This window comes from Neoarius graeffei, chromosome 4, assembly GCF_027579695.1.
Source record: "Neoarius graeffei isolate fNeoGra1 chromosome 4, fNeoGra1.pri, whole genome shotgun sequence".
In the NCBI taxonomy this organism is placed as follows: domain Eukaryota; kingdom Metazoa; phylum Chordata; class Actinopteri; order Siluriformes; family Ariidae; genus Neoarius; species Neoarius graeffei.
In genome coordinates this window covers 91,255,904-91,280,941 of record NC_083572.1, presented here as the reverse complement: position 1 = coordinate 91,280,941, position 25,038 = coordinate 91,255,904, and the positions used below count along the sequence as shown (strand labels likewise).

At 39.7% G+C, this 25,038-nt stretch overlaps 1 protein-coding gene across 1 annotated transcript in view; it reads left to right on the top strand.

Annotated features, from left to right (window-relative positions):
- tie1 (tyrosine kinase with immunoglobulin-like and EGF-like domains 1) overlaps positions 1 to 25,038 on the top strand; it is a 50,712-nt gene that overhangs the window by 4,267 nt on the left and 21,407 nt on the right. The window contains exons 2-15 of the mRNA XM_060920006.1: positions 783 to 1,076; positions 1,166 to 1,276; positions 3,581 to 3,736; positions 3,850 to 3,981; positions 4,182 to 4,322; positions 6,741 to 6,869; positions 6,971 to 7,116; positions 7,695 to 7,839; positions 9,899 to 10,057; positions 10,168 to 10,305; positions 13,327 to 13,617; positions 13,779 to 13,966; positions 14,142 to 14,352; positions 14,466 to 14,576. Of these exons, the coding sequence (XP_060775989.1) occupies positions 783 to 1,076; positions 1,166 to 1,276; positions 3,581 to 3,736; positions 3,850 to 3,981; positions 4,182 to 4,322; positions 6,741 to 6,869; positions 6,971 to 7,116; positions 7,695 to 7,839; positions 9,899 to 10,057; positions 10,168 to 10,305; positions 13,327 to 13,617; positions 13,779 to 13,966; positions 14,142 to 14,352; positions 14,466 to 14,576 (2,352 nt within the window). The remainder of the gene's footprint in view (positions 1 to 782; positions 1,077 to 1,165; positions 1,277 to 3,580; positions 3,737 to 3,849; positions 3,982 to 4,181; positions 4,323 to 6,740; positions 6,870 to 6,970; positions 7,117 to 7,694; positions 7,840 to 9,898; positions 10,058 to 10,167; positions 10,306 to 13,326; positions 13,618 to 13,778; positions 13,967 to 14,141; positions 14,353 to 14,465; positions 14,577 to 25,038) is intronic.

Here is a 25,038-nt window from a genome sequence, read left to right as displayed (position 1 = left end):
GCATGTGTATTGCATCGTTTTCAGCAAGCGTTGCGTTGCCATATGGACCTGATATTTTACTGATTGTTGCCCATTTGGACGTGATATATTTTTAAATAACATCTCGTTGCCGTTGTCGTGTGGATGTAGCCTTAGAGTAGCCAATTGAACTAATCTCCATGTCTTTGGACTGTGGGAAGAAACTAGAGCACCTGGAGGAAACCCACACAGGCACAACAACATGCAACCGCCACACAGAAAGGCCCCAGTTGGCAACTGGACTCGAACCCAGAACCTGCTTGCTGTGAGGCGACAGTGCTAACCACTACACCACCGTGCCACCCCAATTAGAGTATACTTTTCCTATTCGATGCTCTATTGGTTATCTAGTAAAATAGCTATCCATAAACCGGACTATCCAATTACAGTGAAGGTAAAAGTGCCAAGATTCAACAGCTATAAACTTGTTTTTGACATGCTGTTGAGATTCTGTTCAACTGTAATAAACTGGGTGATCACAGTCATCTGGCAAGTGAAAGTGCATATCCAGATGTTGAACCCTGAGTACATGTGACATAATGTGTTCAATATGCAATCAACATATGAGGAGAAAAGTATTCATGTGAGAACATCATATCTGAAAGCCATCTGCCACACAACATGTGCAAAATAAAATGAATCTTGTAAAAAATTAATGAGAGAATTGACCCAAAAGTCTGCCTCATGCAGTAGATATTTAGTCCATAGATGTTCCGAGGTAAATACTGTATGTGTATACTATAATGCGTATATCTTCTCTCCAGATGCAGTCATGGATCTCACCATGTTGTCAAATGGAAGTAATTCTTCACAGCACTTTGCCCTCTCCTGCATCACAGGGGAGCGCAACACTGATGGATTAGAGCTGAGCATCAGAAAAGACAACAGCATAATGCGTATGATAAAAACGCCTCATTTCACTGTGCAACAGCTTCACTCTAGAAAAGTGCTGGCTTCTGGTTTTAGTGAAATGGACCACAAGGGCATCTTTTACTGCTATTTGAAGCAAGGCTCAATTCACCAGACCAATGTCACTCTCATCAGCAACTACAATAAAGGTGAGTGTCTTCACAGGATTGTAAGGAAGCCTGGCAAGCAGCTCAAGAGAAGATGTTATATCTGGTCATATTTTTTTATTTTCTCAAAGCTCAACTCAGACCACAGAGGCTCTCCCATGTGACTAATAAAGGAGACACGGTGCATCTGGCAATGGAAGTCGTGGGCACGGAGCAAAGAGACGTCACATGGAAGTTTAATGGTAAGGGATTCGCAATCGCAGATGTTTGCGGTTCTTGAGGCAATGTAGGTTATCTTTCATATTGCAGGTCACATCTATCACATTTTTCAGTATTGAGTAGGATTAGCATAATTAATATCAGCAATTGTTTATTGTGTTAATATCATTACTGCCTACAAAAACAGGGGAAATGTTCTTGTAAGACACACACACATATACACTGTAAAACCCGATAAGGTCACTGAGCTCAAAAATTTTACTGAAACCGATTACGTAAAAATTTTTGAGGTAAGTAACTTAAATTTTTTAAGGTAAGATTTCTTAAAAATTACACTATAGTTACACTTAATTGTAATTTTTAAGAAATCTTACCTTAAAAAATTTAAGTTACTTACCTCAAAAATTTTTACGTAATCGGTTTCAATAAAATTTTTGAGCTCAGTGACCTTATTGGGTTTTACAGTGTATACATGTACTGTATTTCACAATTATTCCACAAAATCGAGTCGTACATGAGCTGATAGCTGACGATGCGCGTAGCACCGAGTCGGCTATAAGCCATGTATGACAAGATTGAGTGGAATAACTGTTTTATTCTATCCACATTCACTAGATTTTGAGAAACAGAGCATTTTTATTGTTGTTTTTTGCAAATTAGATAAATACAAACTTTATACAAAACGTCCGACAAAATCATTGAAAGTGCCGTCTTGCTGTCGTGCCGTGGTATAGAATAGATTTAGACATTTATTTAATTATTCCTTGGACATTTCAGTGATGTAATATTCAAACTACTTTGAGCTTTTGAACCGGTCTAAAAGAATTCAACAAATTTTAATGCTTAAAGATGAAGAATGTAAACAAACCGGCGAAATGACAGTAGCAATTTATGAAAAATGCTATAATAATAATTCTTGAAAAATAAAAAAAGATACATTCTGACCATCAAATACTTTCATTCCATATTTTGTTGCTTTTTTGTATTTTTTGGGGTTTTGTTTTCGAGTAGTTTTTATTTTGTTCTCGGTTGGTTCAGCAACACGCTCCGCCATTTTGTTTTTCTCTACTCATGGTATATGAGCTGATATCCTAGTAGTAGAGTAGCCAATCAGAGCATGTAATTGCTCATATCTAGTGAATGTGGATAGAATAAATGTGTATATATATACATTACCAGTCTAAAGTTTGGACACATCTTCTAATTCAATGTTTTTTTCTTTATTTTTATTGATTAAAAGGCACTTCATGTCTTAAAGTGATGATGGATTTTAGTTCTTTTTACTTACTTGAGCAGTTCTTGACATAATATGGAGCACATTACCCCAATTCTAAGGTCCCTTCACTGGCTTCCAGTAAGCTACAGAATTGACTTTAAAGCATTGCTGCTGGTGTATAAATCTCTAAATGGTACAGGGCCCAATTACCTCTCTGATATGCTGCAGCGGCCTAACCCAATCAGATCTACCAGATCGCAACAGAAAAATTTACTATTAAAACCAGTTGTTAAAACAAAGTGTGGTGAAGCAGCTTTTAGCTACTATGCAGTACATCTATGGAACCAACTGCCAGAGGACATTAAAAATGCTCCTGCTGTTGGCAGCTTCAAATCTAGGTTAAAGACCAAGCTGTTTTCAGATGCTTTCTGTTAAATAATTAATATTTTTACATTTTTTATAATCTTTACTTTCTCTGCATGTTTTAAATTTACTTTAATTTTATTCTATTTTATTCCGCTGGTTTCTTTTTCTTTTTCTCCTTTTTTCTTTTTGGCGTTTTATTATTTTATTTCTACTATTGTTTAATTCTTATTATATTTCTTTTAATTCTTTTAATTAATTGTTTTAGATTAAAAATAAAATTATTTTAGGTAATTTTATTTCTCTATTGTTTACTGTTTTTGTTTTTGCTTCTGTAAAGCACATTGAACTGCCATTGTGTATGAAATGTGCTATATAAATAAACTTGCCTTGCCTTGTCTTACTACAGTTGTGGAATAGGGCTATTTACTGTGTTTTTATTATTTACTATTGACTGATCTCAAACACATTAAGAAGGCAAGAAATTACACTAATTAAAGCGTCATCAGGGTAAATGGTGGCTACTTTAAAGAATCTAAAATGTGAAAGATATTTTGTTGTTTTTTTTTACACTTTTTGTTTCCACATAATTCCATATACGTTCCAGATGTTATTTCATAGTTCTGATGTCTTCAGTTTTGTTCTACAATGTAGAAAATAGTCAAAATACAGAAAAACCTATGAATGAGTAGGTGTGTTCAAACTTATTAATTTATTTAATCATTCATTCATGTGTTGTGTGTCCCAGGGAATTATTACTACATGACCAACTGGGGAGACGTTGAAAATCGGACAGCAGTTCTCACCATAAATAATGTGATGCCAAGCAATGCAGGGATATACAGTGCAAGCTACGTAGGAGACAGCCCCATCTATGGAGCCTGGATGCATCTAATTGTTCGCGGTATTGTAGTCATATCTCAGTATTTGGTATTCAAGCCTAAAACTTTTAATTAATCCTTTACAATTGGTATATTTATTATTTCTTACCTAATTTTCTCATTTTTGTTTATCTAGATTGTCCAAAGGACAAATGGGGTGCATTCTGTGACAAGGAATGCCCTGAGTGTCTTAATGGTGGTGTATGTCATGACAAAGATGGAGACTGCGTTTGTCCTCCAGGCTTCATGGGGACACGCTGTGAGACAGGTATTGTGGTACTAGAGATGCAGAAATCAGCTCATTGGCTCAGGTTATAAGTCGATGATCAGTTATTTACTCTAGAGCTATTCAGCTAATTAACTGGGAAGACCACCTTTGACAAGTTTGACGTTCAGTATTCAAGTTCAAGTTCAAGAATGTTCAAGTTCAAGTGTATTAAATGCATTTTGTGTTGATGTGGCTTGTAGCATGTCGAGAGGGTATGTTTGGACGAAACTGCCAGGAATCCTGTAAGGCAGAAAATGGATGTCAGGGTCAGACCTTCTGCCTTGTTGAACCTTATGGCTGTTCCTGTGCAAGTGGCTGGCATGGACATCACTGCAACAAACGTAGGTTTGATGGGTTAATACATTAACAATCACCACTGGTGGAATTTTAGCAGTAGTCGCTCAGTGGGTGAGGTTCTGGGCTTGATGGAAATCGTGAGAATTCAAATCCCAGGACTACCAGAAAGCAACTGTTAGGCTTAGTCATGGCTGTTAATGAGGTGTCATACAATGGGTGACTCTGAGGTCAAAGACCAGCTCCTTTCCAAAGTTGGGATAATAAAAAAACAATTTCTCTACTGGGAAATTAAAAACAATACCAATAAAGATGAAGATGATAAATATTATGTTCAGGATATGGCTGAAATAAGATCTCTAGTAAGAAATAAGATGTATGTTGTTGTTGTCGTCCAGACATGAAGTGTTGTTGTGGACAAAGTACCCAACTTCATTACTTAAGTCAAAGTACAGATACCACTGGATAAATGTTCCTCCAATAGAAGTGAAAGTTGTACAGTCACATTTTTACTTAAGTTAAAATACTGAAGTACTTGCTATTAAAACTACTTAAGTATTAAAAGTACATTTTCTATCAACGCATCGTTGTATTATTGCCACAACGCTTATAATACCTAATGCCTCTGAAGCAACCGACTGGATTTACTGACTACCTCGTAGGATCTGTCAAATAAACACCTTTAAACACAGATAAACACAGATATCTACATTCTGTTTATTTGGCAAGATTATGCTAAAACATATTTCTGAAAGGACTTCAGATAAGTTAACGTTATTCATGTTAGCGTAACTCCGTTTTTACATGCTAACTAACAGTGACCAAGTTAACTATTAACATTAGCCGTGGACAAGGCGATGGCAACTTGGCGGGCAAATCCATAGAAAGTCATTTGACTAACCAGACTGTATAGCTATTGCAACATTATCACTAGCTCTAAAAGCACAGACAACTTCATTTCAAGCTTTCTCTTGGAATAAAACGTTTACATACCTCAATATGCTTCCGCAGGTTGGACGGCAAGTTTTTGTAGGCTGTGATGTGGTTTGTTTTAGGCAAACAAAGCAAACATTTAAAACAAAATGAATCTTTAATCCTTTCAGAAAACTGAAACATGGGTTCTAGGTATGGCCATGAGTGCGTTCATTCCCCAGAAAAACCACCTCCTTCCATTCTGCCATCAACTGGTCGTGTTCCATAATGCTGTTGAGAAATAATTGAACTTGATTTTATCCATTCTATGGATGTGACGTGACCCTAGTGATTACTGATCGGCTGTGTCAGTGTCATCTGCGAAAAAACCATCACATTTTAGAAAAGAAAAGAAAAAAACATCCACTTTCAAAGCTGCTTCATAGTAACGAGTAACGAGGACCTTGATAGAAATGTAGTGAAGTGAAAAGTACAATATTTGTCTTTCAAATGTATTGAAGTTAAAGTCATAAGTTTCCAACAAAAACAATACTCAAGTAAAGTACAGATACTCAAAAAGTGTATTTAAGCAGTCAAGTCAAGTTTGTTTGTATAGCGCTTTTAACAATAGACATTGTCCCAAAGCAGCTTTACAGAATCTGAATGACCCAAGACATGAGCCAATTTTATCCCTAATCTATCCCCAATGAGCAAGCCCATGGCGACGGTGGCAAGGAAAAACTCCCCAGACGACATGAGGAAGAAACCTCGAGAGGAACCGGACTCAAAAGGGAACCCATCCTCACCTGGACAACAACAGACAACATGACTATAACATTAACAGTTTTAACATGAAGTCAGTTTCGTTGATGTTATAACTCTTCATTCGTGGAAACTTGACTGCAAAACTGTTCATGACAACTGCAGTCCTAAAGTTAGCAGGTCAGCTGTAGTCCTCAGCCATAAAAGCATTACTGTAAGTGTCCAGAGCGTCTTCCAAGTGTGACTTCCAACTGTCTATATGAGGCCATCCTCTACAGGAGCGATGTGATGAGACTCCAACCAGACATAGGGCATCAGGATGGATCAGGCAGGTCCGAGGAGCAGAAGAGGTCAGCACCTCGATCGCAGGATTGACATGTAACTCAGAGGGACAGGTTTTTTTTGTTTTGTTTTGTTTTTTTTGGGGGGGGAGAAAACACAGGCTGTTCAGTACAGTACTCAAGGAAATGTACTTTGTTACTGTCCACCTCTGGTTGTTGTTGTTGTTATTTCAGGAATCTCCCAAGAAAAACTCTATAACTCTATAGCTTGACTGACAAGCTTACACTTTGAGATAGTGACTGGTCTGGAAAGCTCTAGAAGAGTAGTAGTGCAGTAAGCAAAAACATTAGTAACAGTTGCATAGTAACACAGTATCACTGGTACAACTTTGTCCTGTGGAATAAAAAGTTAATGTCAGATAAGAAGTTGTAGACATAAAACTTCATGAACAGTATGTTGACATCAATAGATGGTGAATGGTTCTTGCTCATCTTGATCTTGTTCTTTAGCTTGTCCTGAGGGAATGTATGGAGCTGACTGCCGTCTGAGCTGCAACTGTAAAAACAAGGGCAAATGTAGTCGCTTCAGTGGCTGCCAGTGTCCTACTGGTTGGAGAGGACAACACTGTGAGAAGCTAGGTTAGCCTTCACTGTGTTTTCATCTTATTGACCTGCATCTGTACAATTGAATTTATTCTTTCTTAATGAAATAATTTACTTGTTTTGATATATTCCCTCAGATCATGCTCCACAAATTCTCGATATGGCTAGGAATCTGGAGTGGAACCTGAACTCCAGCCCAAAAATCTTATGCTCTGCTACAGGCAATCCTCTTCCCAGCCACACCAGCTTCGAGCTACGCAAGCTGGACAGCACAGTTCTTAAGGTTTAAAACATGTTACCCTGATCGTAATGTTGGCTTGTGGCAAAGCATCATTCCTGCTGTACTATTAATCATGAGATATATTATGTAACTTGAGTTAGCCATCGGGGACGGCATGGTGGTGTAGTGGTTAGCGCTGTCGCCTCACAGCAAGAAGGTCCTGGGTTCGAGCCCCGGGGCCGGTGAGGGCCTTTCTGTGTGGAGTTTGCATGTTCTCCCCGTGTCCGCGTGGGTTTCCTCCGGGTGCTCCGGTTTCCCCCACAGTCCAAAGACATGCAGGTTAGGTTAACTGGTGACTCTAAATTGACCGTGAGTGTGAATGGTTGTCTGTGTCTATGTGTCAGCCCTGTGATGACCTGGTGACTTGTCCAGGGTGTACCCCGCCTTTCGCCCGTAGTCACCTGGGATAGGCTCCAGCTTGCCTGCGACCCTGTAGAAGGATAAAGCAGCTAGAGATAATGAGATGAGATGAGATTTAGCCATCTCATTTAGGAAGATATGAGTATTCTATTCTACAGCTTGTATACTATGTAAAATATTTACTGAAGCAGAATCCAAAACTCTCTTTTTTGATTCAACAGGCCTCCCAAACCACGATGGACTCAAATAAGAGCACAGCTCATTTCGAGATTCCACACTTGACTCCTGAGCATGGAGGGCTCTGGGAATGTCGAGTTTCAACAAAGGGTGGACAGGACTTCTGTAAGTTCAACCTGACTGTTAAAGGTGAGCTGTATTTAATAAAGGTTCTGGTTATCAAACAAATCACGTCCTTGGTTCTGCAGAGTGAAGAACCATGTTAAAGACAGACTGCCTTTCAGATTTTTCAGGTTTAGGTCATAAAAAGAATTTTCCCTGACACCCAATTATTTTCTTTCGTGGACCGAAAGCTACTGAATTCAAATCACAGACTTCCAATTTTATTATTATTATTATTATTAGGGTCATGTGGCCCTAAATTCTCCACTATTTTTCCTGCTTCACCATGACCCAATTCAAGATACTACATTATGCATCACGTGGTGGGCTTTCCCCATTCACACAAGGCATTATGGAATACAAATTTGAAACAGGAGAGAAAAATGGAGGACGCGAATGAAATGTGAAATACCGACTACAGCAATGGAACGTGAGAAGAAAACGTTATGTTGCGAAGGAAACGCAGGACTAAACTAATAAATATCGGCGATCAGCGAGCACCTCGGTGTGATCAGCTGTTCATTTAGCGACAGAATGATGGAACTGTCAGTGCACGGTCAAGGTAAACCTGTAGATGGCAGTAATGCAACACTGGATGCCAGCTGCTGTAAAACCCAAAAGAAGAAGAAAAAGAAGGTAAACCTGTGCATTCGCACACAGACTTCTTCTGTCTGCCTGACTGTGCGAAGCAAGCGATTTCATGCACATTATTTGCTCGGGAATTTCAAATTAAATAACTTCCCAGCCACAGAATGGCCTGGGTTTTTTGGGGGTTTTTTTTTTTTGAGATGTTACAGAAATAAACATAAATCACAATGACCAAATTTCAAAGGGAACTAAATTTCACCTTTTTTTTAAATCGAAAGGCCGTCTAACTTTAAGATGTCGGACATCAGAGTTTTGAGACTCCTCATCGCAATATTGTAAATGACTGTGATTTATATTTACAGCTCAACAAGATTTACACTTGAACGTGATTTCAGATGAACATTATAAAAAGTGAGAAGCATTTTAGAAAGTAGATTTTTATTACTACATCTTTCCAAACACAAATAGAACTTTATTATTATTATTCTCTAAACTGTTTCTCTAATACTGTTTGTTTGGGTTTATATTTTAAGATTCTGTCTGTCTATTTAACAGTTATTCCACGAAATCGAGTCGTACATGAGCTGATAACCGACAAGGCACGTAGCACCGAGTTGGCTATAAGCTATGTATGATGTATGATGAGATTGAGTAGAATAACTGTTTTATTCTAGCCACATTCACTGGATTTTGAGAAACAGAGCATTTTTATTTTTTGCAAATTCGATAAATAAAAAAATTGTACAAAACATCCAACAAAATCATTTCCGTGTAGAATGTAAACAAACTGGCAAAATAACACTAGCAGTTTGTGAAAAATGCTATCATAATAATTCTTGAAAAATAAAAAAAAGACATGTTCTTCCCAAGAAATACTTTCATTCTATATTTTGTTGCTTTTTTTTGGTATTTTTTGGGGTTTTGTTTTCAAGTAGAGTTTTTATTTTGTTCTCGGTTGATTCAGCAACACACTCCGCCATTTTCTTCTTCTTCTTGAGGGTTTTTTGGTTAAAGGTGCATTACTGCCACCGACTGGGCTGGAGTGTGGAACAGGAGATGGGGGGGGGGGGGGGGGGGGTTTGAACTATATTCTTTTAGCTATTTCTGTTTCTTTTAAATACTTGATAACAAAGTGATATAGCTGACTTGATGTGCTCCGCCATTTTGTTTTTCTCTACTCACAGTATATGAGCTGATATCCTAGTAGTAGAGTAACCAATCAGAGCGCGTGATTGCTCATATCCAGTGAATGTGGGTAGAATAATTCTTATTAAGCAGTCTCTCAATCTTAATAATAAATGATATAAACACAGAGAGAAAGCAAAATTAGCTGTGATCTCTGGGTGGGAGGAATGGCATACTCTCCCCCCCCCCCCCCCCCCCCCCCATTGAAGTTTCTATGGTTAATTCACTTTTGAACAAAATGTCATATAAAATTTTATAATACAGAGATTGCTGACCAATTGAATGACTCCTATTTTCATAAATCTTTCACAAGAACCCCCCTATCCTACCACTCCTCCAAAACTGATTGAGAAGAGCAGCAAACAACTAGTTGTAAAGCCTGTGGAGCGCTACAGAGGTGATGGCCCCATTTTGTCCATAAAGATGCTTTATAAGCCTGTGGAATCAGGACACCCTTGGTCTTCCATTATAGGTGGGAAATGGTCATTTTATTACTCAATTTTATAGAAATTAATCAGTGACTCTGCATACTAAAAGATACTAAAAATCTTTTCTTGTTTTGTTTTGTTTTTTTATTTTCAGTGTATGGCAATGAGCCTATTACACTAATGAACTTGAAGCCCATGACCAGATATCAGGTTCGGGTGCAGCTTACACGGCCAGGAGATGGAGGAGAGGGGCCTTTGGGTCCAGAGGCTATCATGGAGACTGATTGTCTAGGTGAGTTCATTATGACACCATGACAAAGACATGTGGAAGTAAGGAAAGATGAGCTGAGAAGGGTATACAGAAAAGTCTCAGAATAATAACGCAATATATGAATAGACAGTTCCCTTACTTCTATTGGTGCTCCGCTAGTTTCTGAAAAGGCACAACAATAAATGTTATTCCGGTAATTGTGGCTAACAGGAACCAGGGTTTGAAGTCAAGCTCTTGGCTTTTTGTGTCTGAATCCGAAGTACGTATCCTTATTAGTCTTTGCACACCAAGAACGAAATTCAGTATGATGAAAAAAAAATTATTTTGATCCATCTTGTTTGTTGCAAAATTTGACCAATCAAATGAGGGTTCCATTGGGTTTCATTTATATAACATAGTGGTGTAGAGGTTAGCACTGTCACCCCACAGCAAGAAGGTTCTGGGTTCGAGCCCAGTGGCCAACAGGGGCCTTTCTGTGTGGAGTTTGCATGTTCTCCCCGTATCTGCATGGGTTTCCTCCAGGTGCTCCAGTTTGCCCCACAGTCCAAAGACACGCAGTTAAGTTAATATGGGGCGGCCTTGAGGTGCCCTTGAGCAAGGCACCTAACCCCCAGCTGCTCCCTGGGCGCTGTAGCCACTTGTGTGTGCATGTGTGTGTTCACTGCTTCAGATGGGTTAAATGCAGAGGTTTTAATTTCACCGTGTGCTTAAGTCTGTGCTTGAGTATATATGTGGCAAATAAAGGCTTCTTGGCATAATAGAATAACAAGCAGAAGAAAGACAGCAACACTGGTGTCACTCACGCCCAGGAGTTTCACCCGTGAACACACCACCATGAACAATGCTTTCTTTCTTATTGCCCCAAAATCCGTCCCTCAGCTTCAGCTCTTAAATGAGATTATGAAACTCTCCCTGTTGTTGTCTCAATTCCAAAAGCATGTGTACCCAAAGCTTTCTTTCTTGAGAGCATGTCTATAATTATTATGTCTTCATCATTAATAGACAACTCTATCATTCACTCAGGACACTGCTGAGAGTCGCAGCTTGAAACCAGCATGAAACCAGCATGAAATATAACACAGCATATAAAAAATTAATATCAGACTCAGTGTGCATAGAGAAAATTTCACACACAATTTTTTCGTGTTTTTGCATCACAGTTTCATGCATAAATGCCTTTTAGTCTAGGACCTGGATTAGACATGTATGCACATAATTTAGGAGAGGATAACTCAACTGTTATAGGCTAATTTGACCCTAAGGAATAACATGGAATGTGTGCCAAAATTGCTATCCGGGGCAAACAGCCTGAAAATTACCAATCCAAGATGGCCGCTGGTATTACAGTATTATTATTATTATTATTATTATTATTATTATTATTATTATTATTATTATTATTATTATTGTGTTACTCTTCGTAAACAGTAATAATGTGATGTTAAAAGTTGTATTGTTGGCTGTTAAACATTTAGGCTCTCAAGATATTGCTGCCTACTAAAGTAATAAGTTTTGTTTTGTATTTTTCACTTTAATTTAACATTCCACTGATCATAATAGTATGATTAAAAATACAATTTCTTTATATTAATCAAATGCTTGCTTTCTTATACTCTCCTAAATTATGTGCAGAGATCTCCCAATTACATGATTTCATGGTTGAGGTAGGGTTATTCTGTTTTTCTCATGTTTTCTGTGAAGCTGTAATTTTGGCCAATTTTTGGTGTTTTTTTCCTTGCCCTTGACCATAGCTTGTTCCCTTTTCGTTCAATCATGAAAATGATGCCACTAATGGATTCCGCATACCCAAAAACCCATAAAATGAGTTATTGCACATACTTCTGTAGTGAGTAGTTCAAAAATTGACATTTTCAATATAGTTACCCATGGTGATGTAGTGGTTAGCACTGTTGCCTCACAGCAAAAAGGTCCTGGGTTCGAGCCCAGCGGCTGACGAGGGCCTTTCTGTGTGGAGTTTGCATGTTCTCCCTGTGTCTGCGTGGGTTTCCTCCGGGTGCTCCAGTTTCCCCCACAGTCCAAAGACGTGCAGGTTAGGCTAATTGGTGGCTCTGAATTGACCATAGGTGTGAATGTGAGTGGGAATGGTTGTTTGTCTCTATGTGTCAGCCCTGAGATGACCTGCCAACTTGTCCAGGGTGTACCCTGCCTCTCACCCATAGTCAGCTGGGATAGGCTCCAGCTTGCCTGCGACCCTGTACAGGGTAAGCAGCTACAGATAATGGATGGCTGGATGGCTGGATGGATGGAATATGGCTACCAGCTGCCATCTTGGATTGGTAATTTTTGGCCTGTTCACCCCGGATAGCGATTTTGGCACACATCCCAAGTTGTTCCTTGGGTTCAAATTAGCCTATAACAGTTGAGTCATCCTCTCCTAAATTATGTGCATACATATCTAACCCAGGTCCTCTACTATTTAGTCTCTGTGGATTTTGAATGGGATCCAAAGTCTAGGCTGTTCTAGACAGGTTCTGACTGTGTATTCTGTGTCATTAGAGGCCACAACCAGGCTTGAGATTGATTTCAGCTCTCAGGAGTGGTGTCAAATGTCAAGTGCTCCAACTGAGGCCAGTGACTTTTTAACACAGCTCTAACAGATCAAACAATTAGAAGCTGATCAGCTGTGGTAGCCTTAGGCCTGCCTCAGAGCACAGATCCCATGTGCCTCAACAGCCAGCATAAAGCAACTCTTTCTCGTAACTAAGTGGAACTCAAAAATAATGGATAGTGATAGATGTTCTCTAATGGGTTAGATGTTTCATACAATGATTGTACTAACAAGAATATGGGTTATTTCAAGGAGTACAGTAGTGTTACTAAGAATTGTTTAGTATTGTATGCAAGCATCTTCTCTGTGATCCAGCATCTGTCCTTGAATGCAAAATAGGGGAGCATATAGGATGTTTTTATTTTGCAGTCCACAAAAAGGTAGAAAGTCTGCCCTATTCTCATGGAATATTCAAATTATGAGCCATGTTGACATGCTAGCCTAATTTTCACTCTTTCTGTCACCCACTCAAGGTCCCTCTTCCCCAAGGAATGTACAGGCTAACCCCTTGTCCATCAGCACAGTTCAAGTTCACTGGGAGCCCCCTGAGGATCACAGTGGATGCATTGTGAAATACGTCATTGAATACCAGCCAGTGGGCCAGGACAGCCTACACCCATGGGTGGATACTGATGATGGGAACAAGACCACCAAGGATGTGACAGCACTAAACGGCAGCACCTTATACCAGTTTCGTGTCCGGGCTTTCTCAAAGGTGCCCGGAAAGTGGAGCAATTTTGTGCAAGCCAGAACCCAAGAAGATGGTATGATATTATTGTGTACTTTTGTCGAATATGTAGAATAACTCATGCATTCAATATATTAGGAAGAGCATATGTTATACTGTGATTATTTTTTTTTAGCACAGAATATTGTCACTGCATTATGTTCAAAATTTAATGTTCAATGATAATGTGTCCATCAGACACCTCGACCTTCATTCCAACTCAGGAGGTTGTAAGGCCTAAGAAGGAGGAGCATCAGCTGCTCTGGGCTGTAATTGGCTCAGTGGCCATCACCTGTGTCACCATCCTGCTCGCATTACTGGTCCTCTTCTACATACGAAAATCCATTGTCAAACGCAGACGCACGTTCACCTACCAGTCCGGATCTGTGAGTATACATATTTCTTTAAACTAACTTCAGATCAACCTTTAGACATTTTAGCAGTTTTTCTATACATTCCATCAGATTTGTCTCTATTTTGAATTTAGAACAGTTTCTCTAATAATATTTCTCAACCCTATTACACTCCAACCCTTACCCAAACACACTTAAACATGCAAAGGGAGAAGAGACCATCCTGCAGTTCAACTCGGGGACTCTCACACTGACCCGGAGACCGAAACCCACCCCAGAACCCCTAACCTACCCTATTCTGGAATGGGAGGACATCAAGTTTGAGGATGTCATTGGTGAAGGGAATTTTGGGCAAGTCATTAAAGCCATGATCAAAAAGGATGGAACCAAAATTAGCGCTGCGATCAAAATGCTTAAAGGTGAGGCTCACATTTCAAACTACCATGCACAGCAAAATACAGTACATGATAAACACATAATAGCAGCACTGTTCTCAGATGCCTGTTTTTTAATGATGTGTTTGTTTGTGCAGAGTTTGCCTCGGAAAATGATCACCGGGATTTTGCTGGGGAACTGGAGGTGCTGTGCAAGCTGGGCCAGCATCCAAATATTATTAACCTTCTAGGAGCTTGTGAAAACAAAGGTGAGTGTGCCACCTATTGGTCATGAAGCCTGCTCATATCCTGTATACTAAACAGCAACTGGAGAGCTAGTTAACCTGGAGAATTCAGGCTAAATTAATGGCAGCACTTTTAAAAGCAAAGATAGTTTAATTTATGTATAATTTATAATAATGACAATTTATGTATGCTCACTTTAAGTCTCACAATGGCAGGCCTATGTGAAACATGAAGTTCTTTTTGTTGACTTGACAAGAACAGTAACATTTTGCATTTGATTAAACTGCAAATTTTAACAGAAAACCAGTGCAAGGCTGATAAAATAGCCAAATATGGTCAAATATGATCAATTTTCTTAGTTTTAGTCAGAACTCATAATGCTGAATTTTGTACAAGTTTACTCAATACAAGGAGCAATAACGTAATAAGGCCACAAAAAGGTAATAAGGTAATAAGGATAACTAGTAATAAGGTAACTATATATAGTACCCTCAAAAAATAATCCTTTGGACTAACCTTTTTCTTCAGTCAGTTCCATGTTAATGACTTGAGTAACAAATATGCGGTTGCATTAAATAACCACAACTACACTGGCTCAAGTCAAATCAGCAAAAGTTAACCAAGTGACTAGTAAAACCATTTGTTGGGTTACTTTTCAGCAAAGAGCTTACAGTGTCTTGCAAAAGTATTTATCCCCCTTGGTATTTGTCCTGTTTTGTTGCATTACAAGCTGGAATTAAAATGGATTTTTAGGGGTTTAGCACCATTTGATTTACACAACATGCCTACGATTTAAAGGTGCAAAGTGTTTTTTTTTTTTTTTATTGTGACACAAACAATAATTAAGATGAAAAAAAAACCAGAAATCTGGAGTATGCATGGGTATTCATCCACTTTTGTACGAAACCCTTAAACAAGAGCTGGTCCAACCAATTCACTTCATAAGTCACATAATTAGTTGATTAAGATCCACCTGTGTGCAGTCAAAGTGTCACATGATGTCTGTATAAATCAACCTGTTCTGGAAGGACCCTGACTCTGCAACACTACGAAGCAAACAACATGAAAACCAAGGGGCACTCCAAACAGGTCAGAGACAAAGCTGTGAAGAAGTATAGATCAGGGTTGGGTGATAAAAAATATCCCAAACTTTCAAAATCCCACAGAGCACCATTAAATCCATTATAGCAAAATGGAAAGAACATGGCAACGCGACAAACCTAACAAAAGAAGGCCATCCACCAAAACTCAAAGTATCTTTCTATAGGACCACTTTAAGCCGTACACTCCACAGAGTGGGGCTTTATGGAAGAGTGGCCAGAAAAAGCCATTGCTGAAGGGAAAAAAAAAATAAGAAAACACATTTGGAGTTTGCCCAACAGCATGTGGCAGAGCCCCAAACACATGGAAGTCTCTGGTCAGATGAGACTAAAATTAAAAGTATTGGCCATCATGGGAAATACCATATGTGGCACAAACCCAACACCCTGAGAACACCATTCCTACAGTGAAGCATGGTGGTGGCAGCATCATGCTGTGGGGATATTTTTCATTGGCAGGGACAGGAAAGCTGGTCAGGACTGAAGGAAAGATGGATGGCACTAAATACAGGGCAATTCTGGAGGAAAACTTGTTTGAATCAGCCAGAGGTTTGAGACTGGGACGAAGGTTTACGTTCCAGTAGGACAATGACCCTAAACATACTGCTAAAGCTACACTGTTGTGGTTTAAAGGGAAATGTCTTGGAATGGCCTAATCAAAGTCTAGACCTCAATCCAACTGAGAATCTGTGACATAACTTGAAGATTGCTGTACACCAACACAACCCATCTAACTTGAAGGAGCTGGAGCAGTTTTGCCTTGAGGAATGGGCAAAAATCCCAGTGGCTAGATGTGCTACAGCTGCAACAGACTTGCAGCTGTAATTGCAGCAAAAGGTGGCTCTACAAAGTATTGACTTGGGGGGGATACCTATGTGCACGCCATATTTCTGTTTTTTCATCTTAATTATTGTTTGTGTCACAATAAAACAACAACTTATACCTTTAAAGTGGATTGCATGTTGTGTAAATCAAATGGTCCTAACCTCCCAAAAATCCATTTTAATTCCAGCTTGTAATTTGACAAAACAGGACAAATACCAAAGGGGGTGAATACTTTTGCAAGACACTGTATGTACCCAGTTATACTGGTTATTCCAATAGTTTGTTCGTCAGGACCTGGGTCTTTTTTGACAGCTTCACTGAATCAAGCTCCATTAGGAGCTTTTGAATAACTTCCAGTGTATACTTAAGTCCATCTGAGTATGCCAGGTTTAAAGCATAGACGAGTCCTAGCATCAGAGCACAAGCATTGGCAACATTTCTCAAGTTCTGAAGCACTGCCCGGCTCTCAACACCACCACCTACAACTTCATAGCGCACTCAAAAAAATAAAACATTAGATTTACTTAACCGAGTTATGGCAACCGGTCCCACGAAACTGTGTTAATTTAGATGTATTGAATACAGTTATGTTTTGAATAACTCAACATAACTGTATTCAATACATCTAAATTAACACAGTTTCGTGGGACTGGTTGCCATAAGTCGGTTAAGTAAATCCAATGTTTTTTTTTTTTAATGTGGTCCAAGGGATTTGTCCCTTCTTGTTTGATCACACAGATTCCAAGGAAGGTTTCACCCATGAATCTCTGATTTTCAATGTTATTGACATCTTAAAAGGAGAAATTCAGATAGCATTAAATGATTTTAATTGAACAAGCACCATACCAGTTGTGTCTGCATAATCTGAAAGAAAAAACACCTACTTCATTTCGAATAAATATAGCATTTCCTGTGTTGAATTAACAGTGTACTAACTTACTGAGTCCTCTTTCACAAGGGTTGTACATTCTTCACTGAGGTTAACAGCTAAGGCTTTCAGAATGCATTCACACTTTATTTCTGTGGTTCCATTCTGCACAACATAGGGAAGGTATGTTAAATATGTCTCAGTTTTATTTAATACATACATTGATATTTGATCATTAAAACACACACCTGTTCTATAACCAACATGATGCTAGAGATTGTTTGTGCTGCTGTGCCCCCTTTCATTTTGAAAACTTAGCAGCTAGATGGAGTAGTGATCAAGCTGATACATAAACTTTGAAATCAAAAGCCAGTTGGTCATCCTGGTGAATTCAGCATTCACCTAGAACACATTTACAAAGTTCATATAAAGTTACCTATAGAGATCTTGCAGTCACGTGACCGGAAAGTACACAACCGCCATCTTGTCGGTCAAAAACACCGCTGAATACTGCTGCACTCGTGTACAGAATGGATCAATTTCAACCGACGGACTACACGGCTCATTTTTCTAATGAACAGATAACTAGATATATGTCTAAAATAAACGATCTACAGATTAGTGACCCTTATGGCTTACCGGAGTTTTCACGACCGGATTTTGAACTGTCAGCGGAATACCCGGACGTGTATAATTACCTCATTAACTTTCCCTCGCTGTTCAGTGGTGAAGCACTGCGTGCTTATAAATCTCTGGACAGTTATCTTTACAGAAATTCAGGATTTGTCAGCGACTCAGATGTGGCATCTTGTAAACAAGAATCCTCATTGGATGGGTAAGTCACTTAAGTATTGAGTATAGCACTGACCAGCCGATTATAGAATAGAATAAGGTAATTCCAAATCGTCCGTGTTGTTTACATGGATCTGGCGTTGGAGAGGTAGAGGCTTAGCAGTGGAGATTTGAGTGGCTGTTTTCTGAGCTTAGTCAACAGGCCAGCTCTGCAGCCTCACTTTTGCTTCCACTCCCGGCACCGCCTCCTTCGCTTTGCTTCCGATAACAATCCACGGAGACCCCGCTGGTCTCGCTATCTCGTCCGGAATGTTTTTTTTTTTTTCTCGTCAGGAATGTTGTGCATGCGATGGAAATCGCTACAAACCATCATTTTCTGCTGGAAAACAATGTCCAGTAAGTCCATACGGTTGTAGTGGATATTGAAGTCCGGTACAGACGAACAACACGCAAAAATACACACAAAAAACATAAAAAACGTGCACAGGTAGGGAGAGCTTGTAGCCGCAGCCGTTGTAGTAGAATTGTATATAGTAGGTTTTTCCAGAAGAAAAGGTAGAAGTAAAAGCAGAAGTAGACCCAGAAGTAGAAGTAGAAGGCGGAATATGGCGTTTGACCGACAAGATGGCGTCTGTCACAATCTGGATCGGCTGTGACGTCACATGCAAGTGCTCCATACACTGCCCATAACACAACACTGTGTAATTTAATGCAATTTAACTCAATTCAAGGAATTGTAATTCTGTCGATTTGGGAAGATGTTTTTGGTTGTTGAATGAAGTCTGAAAGCCAAAAATAAAAGGAGGAGAGGGTCAGGAGTGATTTGTGACAGAAGGTTGCCAGCAAAAGTGAAAGGGAAAGTGTATAAGACAGTAGTAAGAGCAGCAATTTTATATGGTTTGAAGACAGTGGCACTGAACTGGAGATAACAGAGTTGACAATGCTGAGATTAGGAGTGACAAAGTTGGACAGGATTAGAAACAAGAATATTAGAGGGACAAGACATGTAGGACAGCTTGGAGACAAAGTGAGAGAGGTGAGATTGAGATGGTTTGGACACGTACAGAGGAGAAATCCAGGGTATATTGGGAAAAGAATGCTGGAGATGGGGTTGCCAGGTAGAAGGACAAGAGGAAGAACAAACAGGACAACGTAGTATACGCAATTCAGTGCAGTGAGGAAAGCACTGACCTGTACATTAAGGAAACGAAACAACTGCTTCACAAGCACATGGCTCAACACAGGAGAGCGAGTTCCTCAGGCCAGGACTCTACAATCTATCTTCATCTCAATAACAAAGGACAATTGTTTCAGGACTGCAATGTACACATTCTAGCCAGAGAAGACCAGTAGTTTGAAAGAGGAGTAAAAGAAGTCATCTTCGTCAACCTGAAACGACCATCACTGAACAGGTCTGAGACACCACTTATCAGCCACCTACAATGCAGTCCTTGGCTCACTTCCCAGAAAACTGAATACACATCCACACCAAAACTCAGTTGACTTCAATGACTCACATGATGGCAGAGAGAGCCAACAACCCACAGATCACCCTAATGACTCTCTAGGCTGTTAACACCATTCACACCCAGCCCCAGGTGACCTACACCTACAGGATGACTCAACGACCCAAGTGACTTCAACGACTCTCCGTAGAGTTGCTTTTGATCCACCAGAGGATAATTACCTGGAGCTCCCCACTAGTCAGACAGAACTGAAGAAGCCTTTTGGATGAGAGGTGAAATGTCTTCAAGGATTTCAAGCAAGTCCAGTTGCCTTTTTTTTAGCACCTACAGTTTACTATGACCTGGATGACTGAGAACCTACGCAGACAGAGGAAGACCAGAGATGAGATTTATGGATGTGGTGAAGGAGGACATGAGGACAGTTGGTGCTACAGAAAAAGATACAGACAACAGGAAGAAGAAGAAGAAGTAGAAGAAGAAGAAGAAGAATTAAGTCTGAGAGCAATCAAGATCACCACAATAACATACCTCCAATGGTGGCTTCTGCCATAATGACCATGGTCTAACCTGTAATATCTGAGCAGGAAGGATCGTGAAGGTACTGATGTGTGGCGGTCTTTGCAAACCCACACTGAAGCTCTAAAAGAAGAAAATGTTTTGTAATACATAGAGGAAAAATAACCTGGGAAATTAAAATTAATTTAAAATGCACCAATGTATGTATGAATATAAATTTCCATACAAGTACAGCCACTGCTACTACAAAAAGATGTCAATACTAACAAATTAGTGTTTACCTGAAACTGTTATTAAATGTTAAATTATAATCTGCCGAAACCCCTGATAGAAAACAATGGTTTCATTCATTTTCAGCAAAATAACATTTTCACTGCTGCCATGTTTTCACTAACACAACAAACACATGTTGCTTCTGCATACAGGAAACATTTAATGTGAATTTCTTTTTTTTTAATGCAGTAATTAACCATGGTTTTAATGTCAATTAAAATTTGATACAGTAAAACTGTCAGGGATTTTATGGTGAAACTGGTAACAGTTTTATTTCAAGGCACATACTTGTTGCAAGCAAAAAACAGTGTTTATTAAGGTCAAACAAAATCCAAAAATCAAACTAGTCAAGTCAAGTTTATTTGTATTGCACTTTTAACAACAGACGTTGTCACAAAGCAGCTTTACAGAAAATTAAAAACTTTAAACATGAGCTAATTTTATCCCTAATTTATCCCGGATGAGTAAGCCTATGGCAACAGTGGCAAGGAAAAATTCCCTCAGACGACATGAGGAAGAAACCTCGAGAGGAACCAGAATCCAAAGGGAACCCATCCTCATTTGACTGTTAACAGACAGCGTGATTATAAATAACTCACTTCTATAACTGTGTCCTATTGAGGTATTTCACCTGACGTCACAGGGTCACGTGACGCCCCGGTGTCCACCATTTTGGACGGCAAGCTAGCTAATGTCAACAACAGTAGCTAGTATGTTACTGTAGCAATATTTATGTTCAGTCATTTGGATGACTGTTAAAACCTTTCAGTCTCAAGTTTTTCCTTTACTGGATTTACTAGTTTACTGAGCTAGCGCACGATGGCTCCCGGCTCGGCCGGCGAGCGCGCGATGGCTCCCGGCTCGGCCGGCGAGCGCGCGATGGCTCCCGGCTCGGCCGGCGAGCGCGCGATGGCTCCCGGCTCGGCCGGCGAGCGCGCGATGGCTCCCGGCTCGGCCGGCGAGCGCGCGATGGCTCCCGGCTCGGCCGGCGAGCGCGCGATGGCTCCCGGCTCGGCCGGAGAGCGTGCGATGGCTCCCGGCTTGGCCGAGCGCGCTAGCTCAGTAAACTAGTAAATCCAGTAAAGGAAAAACTTGAGACTGAAAGGTTTTAACAGTCATCCAAATGACTGAACGTAAATATTGCTACAGTAACATACCAGCTACGATGTTGTTGACATTAGCTAGTGCTAACAGCTAGTTGCTAATACACTGCTACAACTACACCAACCCTAATAATACAGTTCTTAGTCATTGCCTGGTAACAGCAAATTTATAACGGGCCATGTCTCAACAGACTAAGAAGTTATTTCAATGACATTTAATAACATTTTGTTTATCCTGAGGACCGAAAGTAAATGAAAATGTGAACAAACCTTAGCTGTAATCAGATGGCGACCACCGGCTCCAGGGACGACCCACTGATGTAGGCATGTTACCCAGCCTGACACAAAATATTTGTAGGCATCCAAACTCGTATACGCTTTCAGATCAATACCTGTGTATGGCGATGGGTTTTTGACGACATAGGTATACAGATCATGTGGGCCGAAGTCAGGTAAAGACGAGGGCTTTGTGTACTTCCGTACGTCAGTGAGCAATCCTGATGGAAGCAGGTAAACGTCGTTCTCTAAGCCTGCTAACCTCAATTTTTGCAAATACCTCTCCCTCTGCTCGCCCTGTAAATGCCCTACGTCGCTGGAAAGTGAAGGTGTTTTCTGCATCTCGCTCCTTTTTCTTTATGTTTTTCGTTTGTCGCCTTCCTCGCATTCAAACTGATTCGAGCCGTGCCGTCCAAAATGGCAGCGTCACATGACTTGGTCACGTGAGTGAAATACCTCAATATAGTCACAAAGTACAACTGTGTAACCAGGAAAATCATTATAGTTTTAGCATGAAGTCTATTTTGTTGAAGTTATAAACTATTCATTGATGGAGACTTGAGTGCAAAACAGTTCAGGACAACTGCAGTCCTAAAGTGATCATGGCAATTGTAGTCCGAAGCCATCATAGCAAAACTGTAAGTGTCCAGAGCCATCATCCAAGCAGAAACTCCTTTATACTAACAGATAATATCCATACAAGACATGTTCGAGTTTTCACTTGTTCATATTTGGACCTGTATACTGTGTACAGATTTTATTTTAAAAGAAAAACAGTGTCACTGGGCGCTGATATCTTACTGTCTCCGAGGTACAAATATTGCACTCTGAGTACAAATCATGATGTCACCTACACACTACATGACTTAACGAAGCTAGAGGACCTTCTGGATACATCACTTCGAAATTGTTGTAAACAACCCTGAAGATGACCAAGTATCAAGTGTACGGATGTAAAAATAAGCCCCATCACTGATCATTTTATGTGACATGCTTTTGTTTGTTTTTATTCACTGAGAAAAGCGATCTTTTCAGACGGCAAAAATTGTGTTGCTATGGCAACGGGATTGCTGACTAGTATCTGTCAGTACTGCGTATGCATTATCTAGCTGAGTAAGACTTGAACTTTATAAAAATGAAATCTGTTGATTCGTGTATTTTGTTGCCAGTAAAAATCACACGGTTACAGAACATTTCTGATTAGATTTAATTTAATTATAAGACTTTAATTATAAGTCTTTATTTGTCACATATACATTACAGCATAGTGAAGGTCTTTGTATTTAACCCACCTGAAGCAGTGAAAACGCATGCACACACACACAGAAAGACAGAGAGAGAGAGAGAGAGAGAGAGAGAGAGAGAGAGAGAGAGCAGTAGCACCTGGTGATTTTTTTTTTTTTTACAATTAGTAGCCTTTATTTGAGGGCTCTGTGTAATGAAGATAAATGGCATTCTAGGGTGCCTTTAACATCACAACCAGATATCTGATTTCAGTACAAAAGTCTTCACTCTCAATGTTTCTGAAAACAAGAACCCCATTTTCAATAACCAAATGCTGTTTGTATTCAGGTCCATTAAAAATTCGAATGTACCTATTGCCCTTATAGAGCTTCTTTGAAGATTCTACAGTGGTGCTTGAAAGTTTGTGAACCCTTTAGAATTTTATATTTCTGCATAAATATGACCTAAAACATCATCAGATTTTCACACAAGTCCTAAAAGTAGATAAAGAGAACCCAGTTAAACAAATGAGACAAAAAAATTACACTTGGTCATTTATTTATTGAGGAAAATGATTCAATATTACATATCTGTGAGTGGCAAAAGTATGTGAACCTCTAGGATTAGCAGTTAATTTGAAGGTGAAATTAGAGTCAGGTGTTTCAATCAATGGGATGACAATCAGGTGTGAGTGGGCACCCTGTTTTATTTAAAGAACAGGGATCTATCAAAGTCTGATCTTCACAACACATGTTTGTGGAAGTGTATCATGGCATGAACAAAGGAGATTTCTGAGGACCTTAGAAAAAGCATTGTTGATGCTCATCAGGCTGGAAAAGGTTACAAAACCATCTCTAAAGAGTTTGGACTCCAGCAATCCACAGTCAGACAGACTGTGTACAAATGGAGGAAATTCAAGACCATTGTTACCCTCCCCAGGAGTGGTCGACCAACAAAAATCACTCCAAGAGCAAGGCGTGTAATAGTCGGCGAGGTCACAAAGGACTCCAGGGTAACTTCTAAGCAACTGAAGGCCTCTCTCACATCGGCTAATGTTAATGTTCATGAGTCCACCATCAGGAGAACACTGAACAACAATGGTGTGCATGGCAGGTTTGCAAGGAGAAAGCCACTGCTCTCCAAAAAGAACATTGCTGCTCGTCTGCAGTTTGCTAAAGATCACGTGGACAAACCAGAGGCTATTGGAAAAATGTTTTGTGGACGGATGAGACCAAAATAGAATTTTTTGGTTTAAATGAGAAGCATTATGTTTGGAGAAAGGCAAACACTGCATTCCAGCATAAGAACCTTGTCCCATCTGTGAAACATGGTGGTGGTAGTATCATGGTTTGGGCCTGTTTTGCTGCATCTGGGCCAGGACGGCTTGCCATCATTGATGGAACAATGAATTCTGAATTATACCAGCGAATTCTAAAGGAAAATGTCAGGACATCTGTCCATGAACTGAATCTCAAGAGAAGGTGGGTCATGCAGCAAGACAATGACCCTAAGCACACAAGTCGTTCTACCAAAGAATGGTTAAAGAAGAATAAAGTTAATATTTTGGAATGGCCAAGTCAAAGTCCTGAACTTAATCCAATCGAAATGTTGTGGAAGGACCTGAAGCGAGCAGTTCATGTGAGGAAACCCACCAACATCCCAGAGTTGAAGCTGTTCTGTATGGAGGAATGGGCTAAAATTCCTCCAAGCCGGTGTGCAGGACTGATCAACAGTTACCGGAAACGTTTAGTTGCAGTTATTGCTGCACAAGGGGGTCACACCAGATACTGAAAACAAAGGTTCACAGACTTTTGCCACTCACCGTTATGTAATATTGGATCATTTTCCTCAATAAATAAATGACCAAGTATAATATTTTTGTCTCATTTGTTTAACTGGGTTCTCTTTATCTATTTTTAGGACTTGTGTGAAAATCTGATGATGTTTTAGGCCATATTTATGCAGAAATATAGAACATTTTAAAGGGTTCACAAACTTTCAAGCACCACTGTAGTCAATATGAGTTGCCTGCCAGTGTTTGT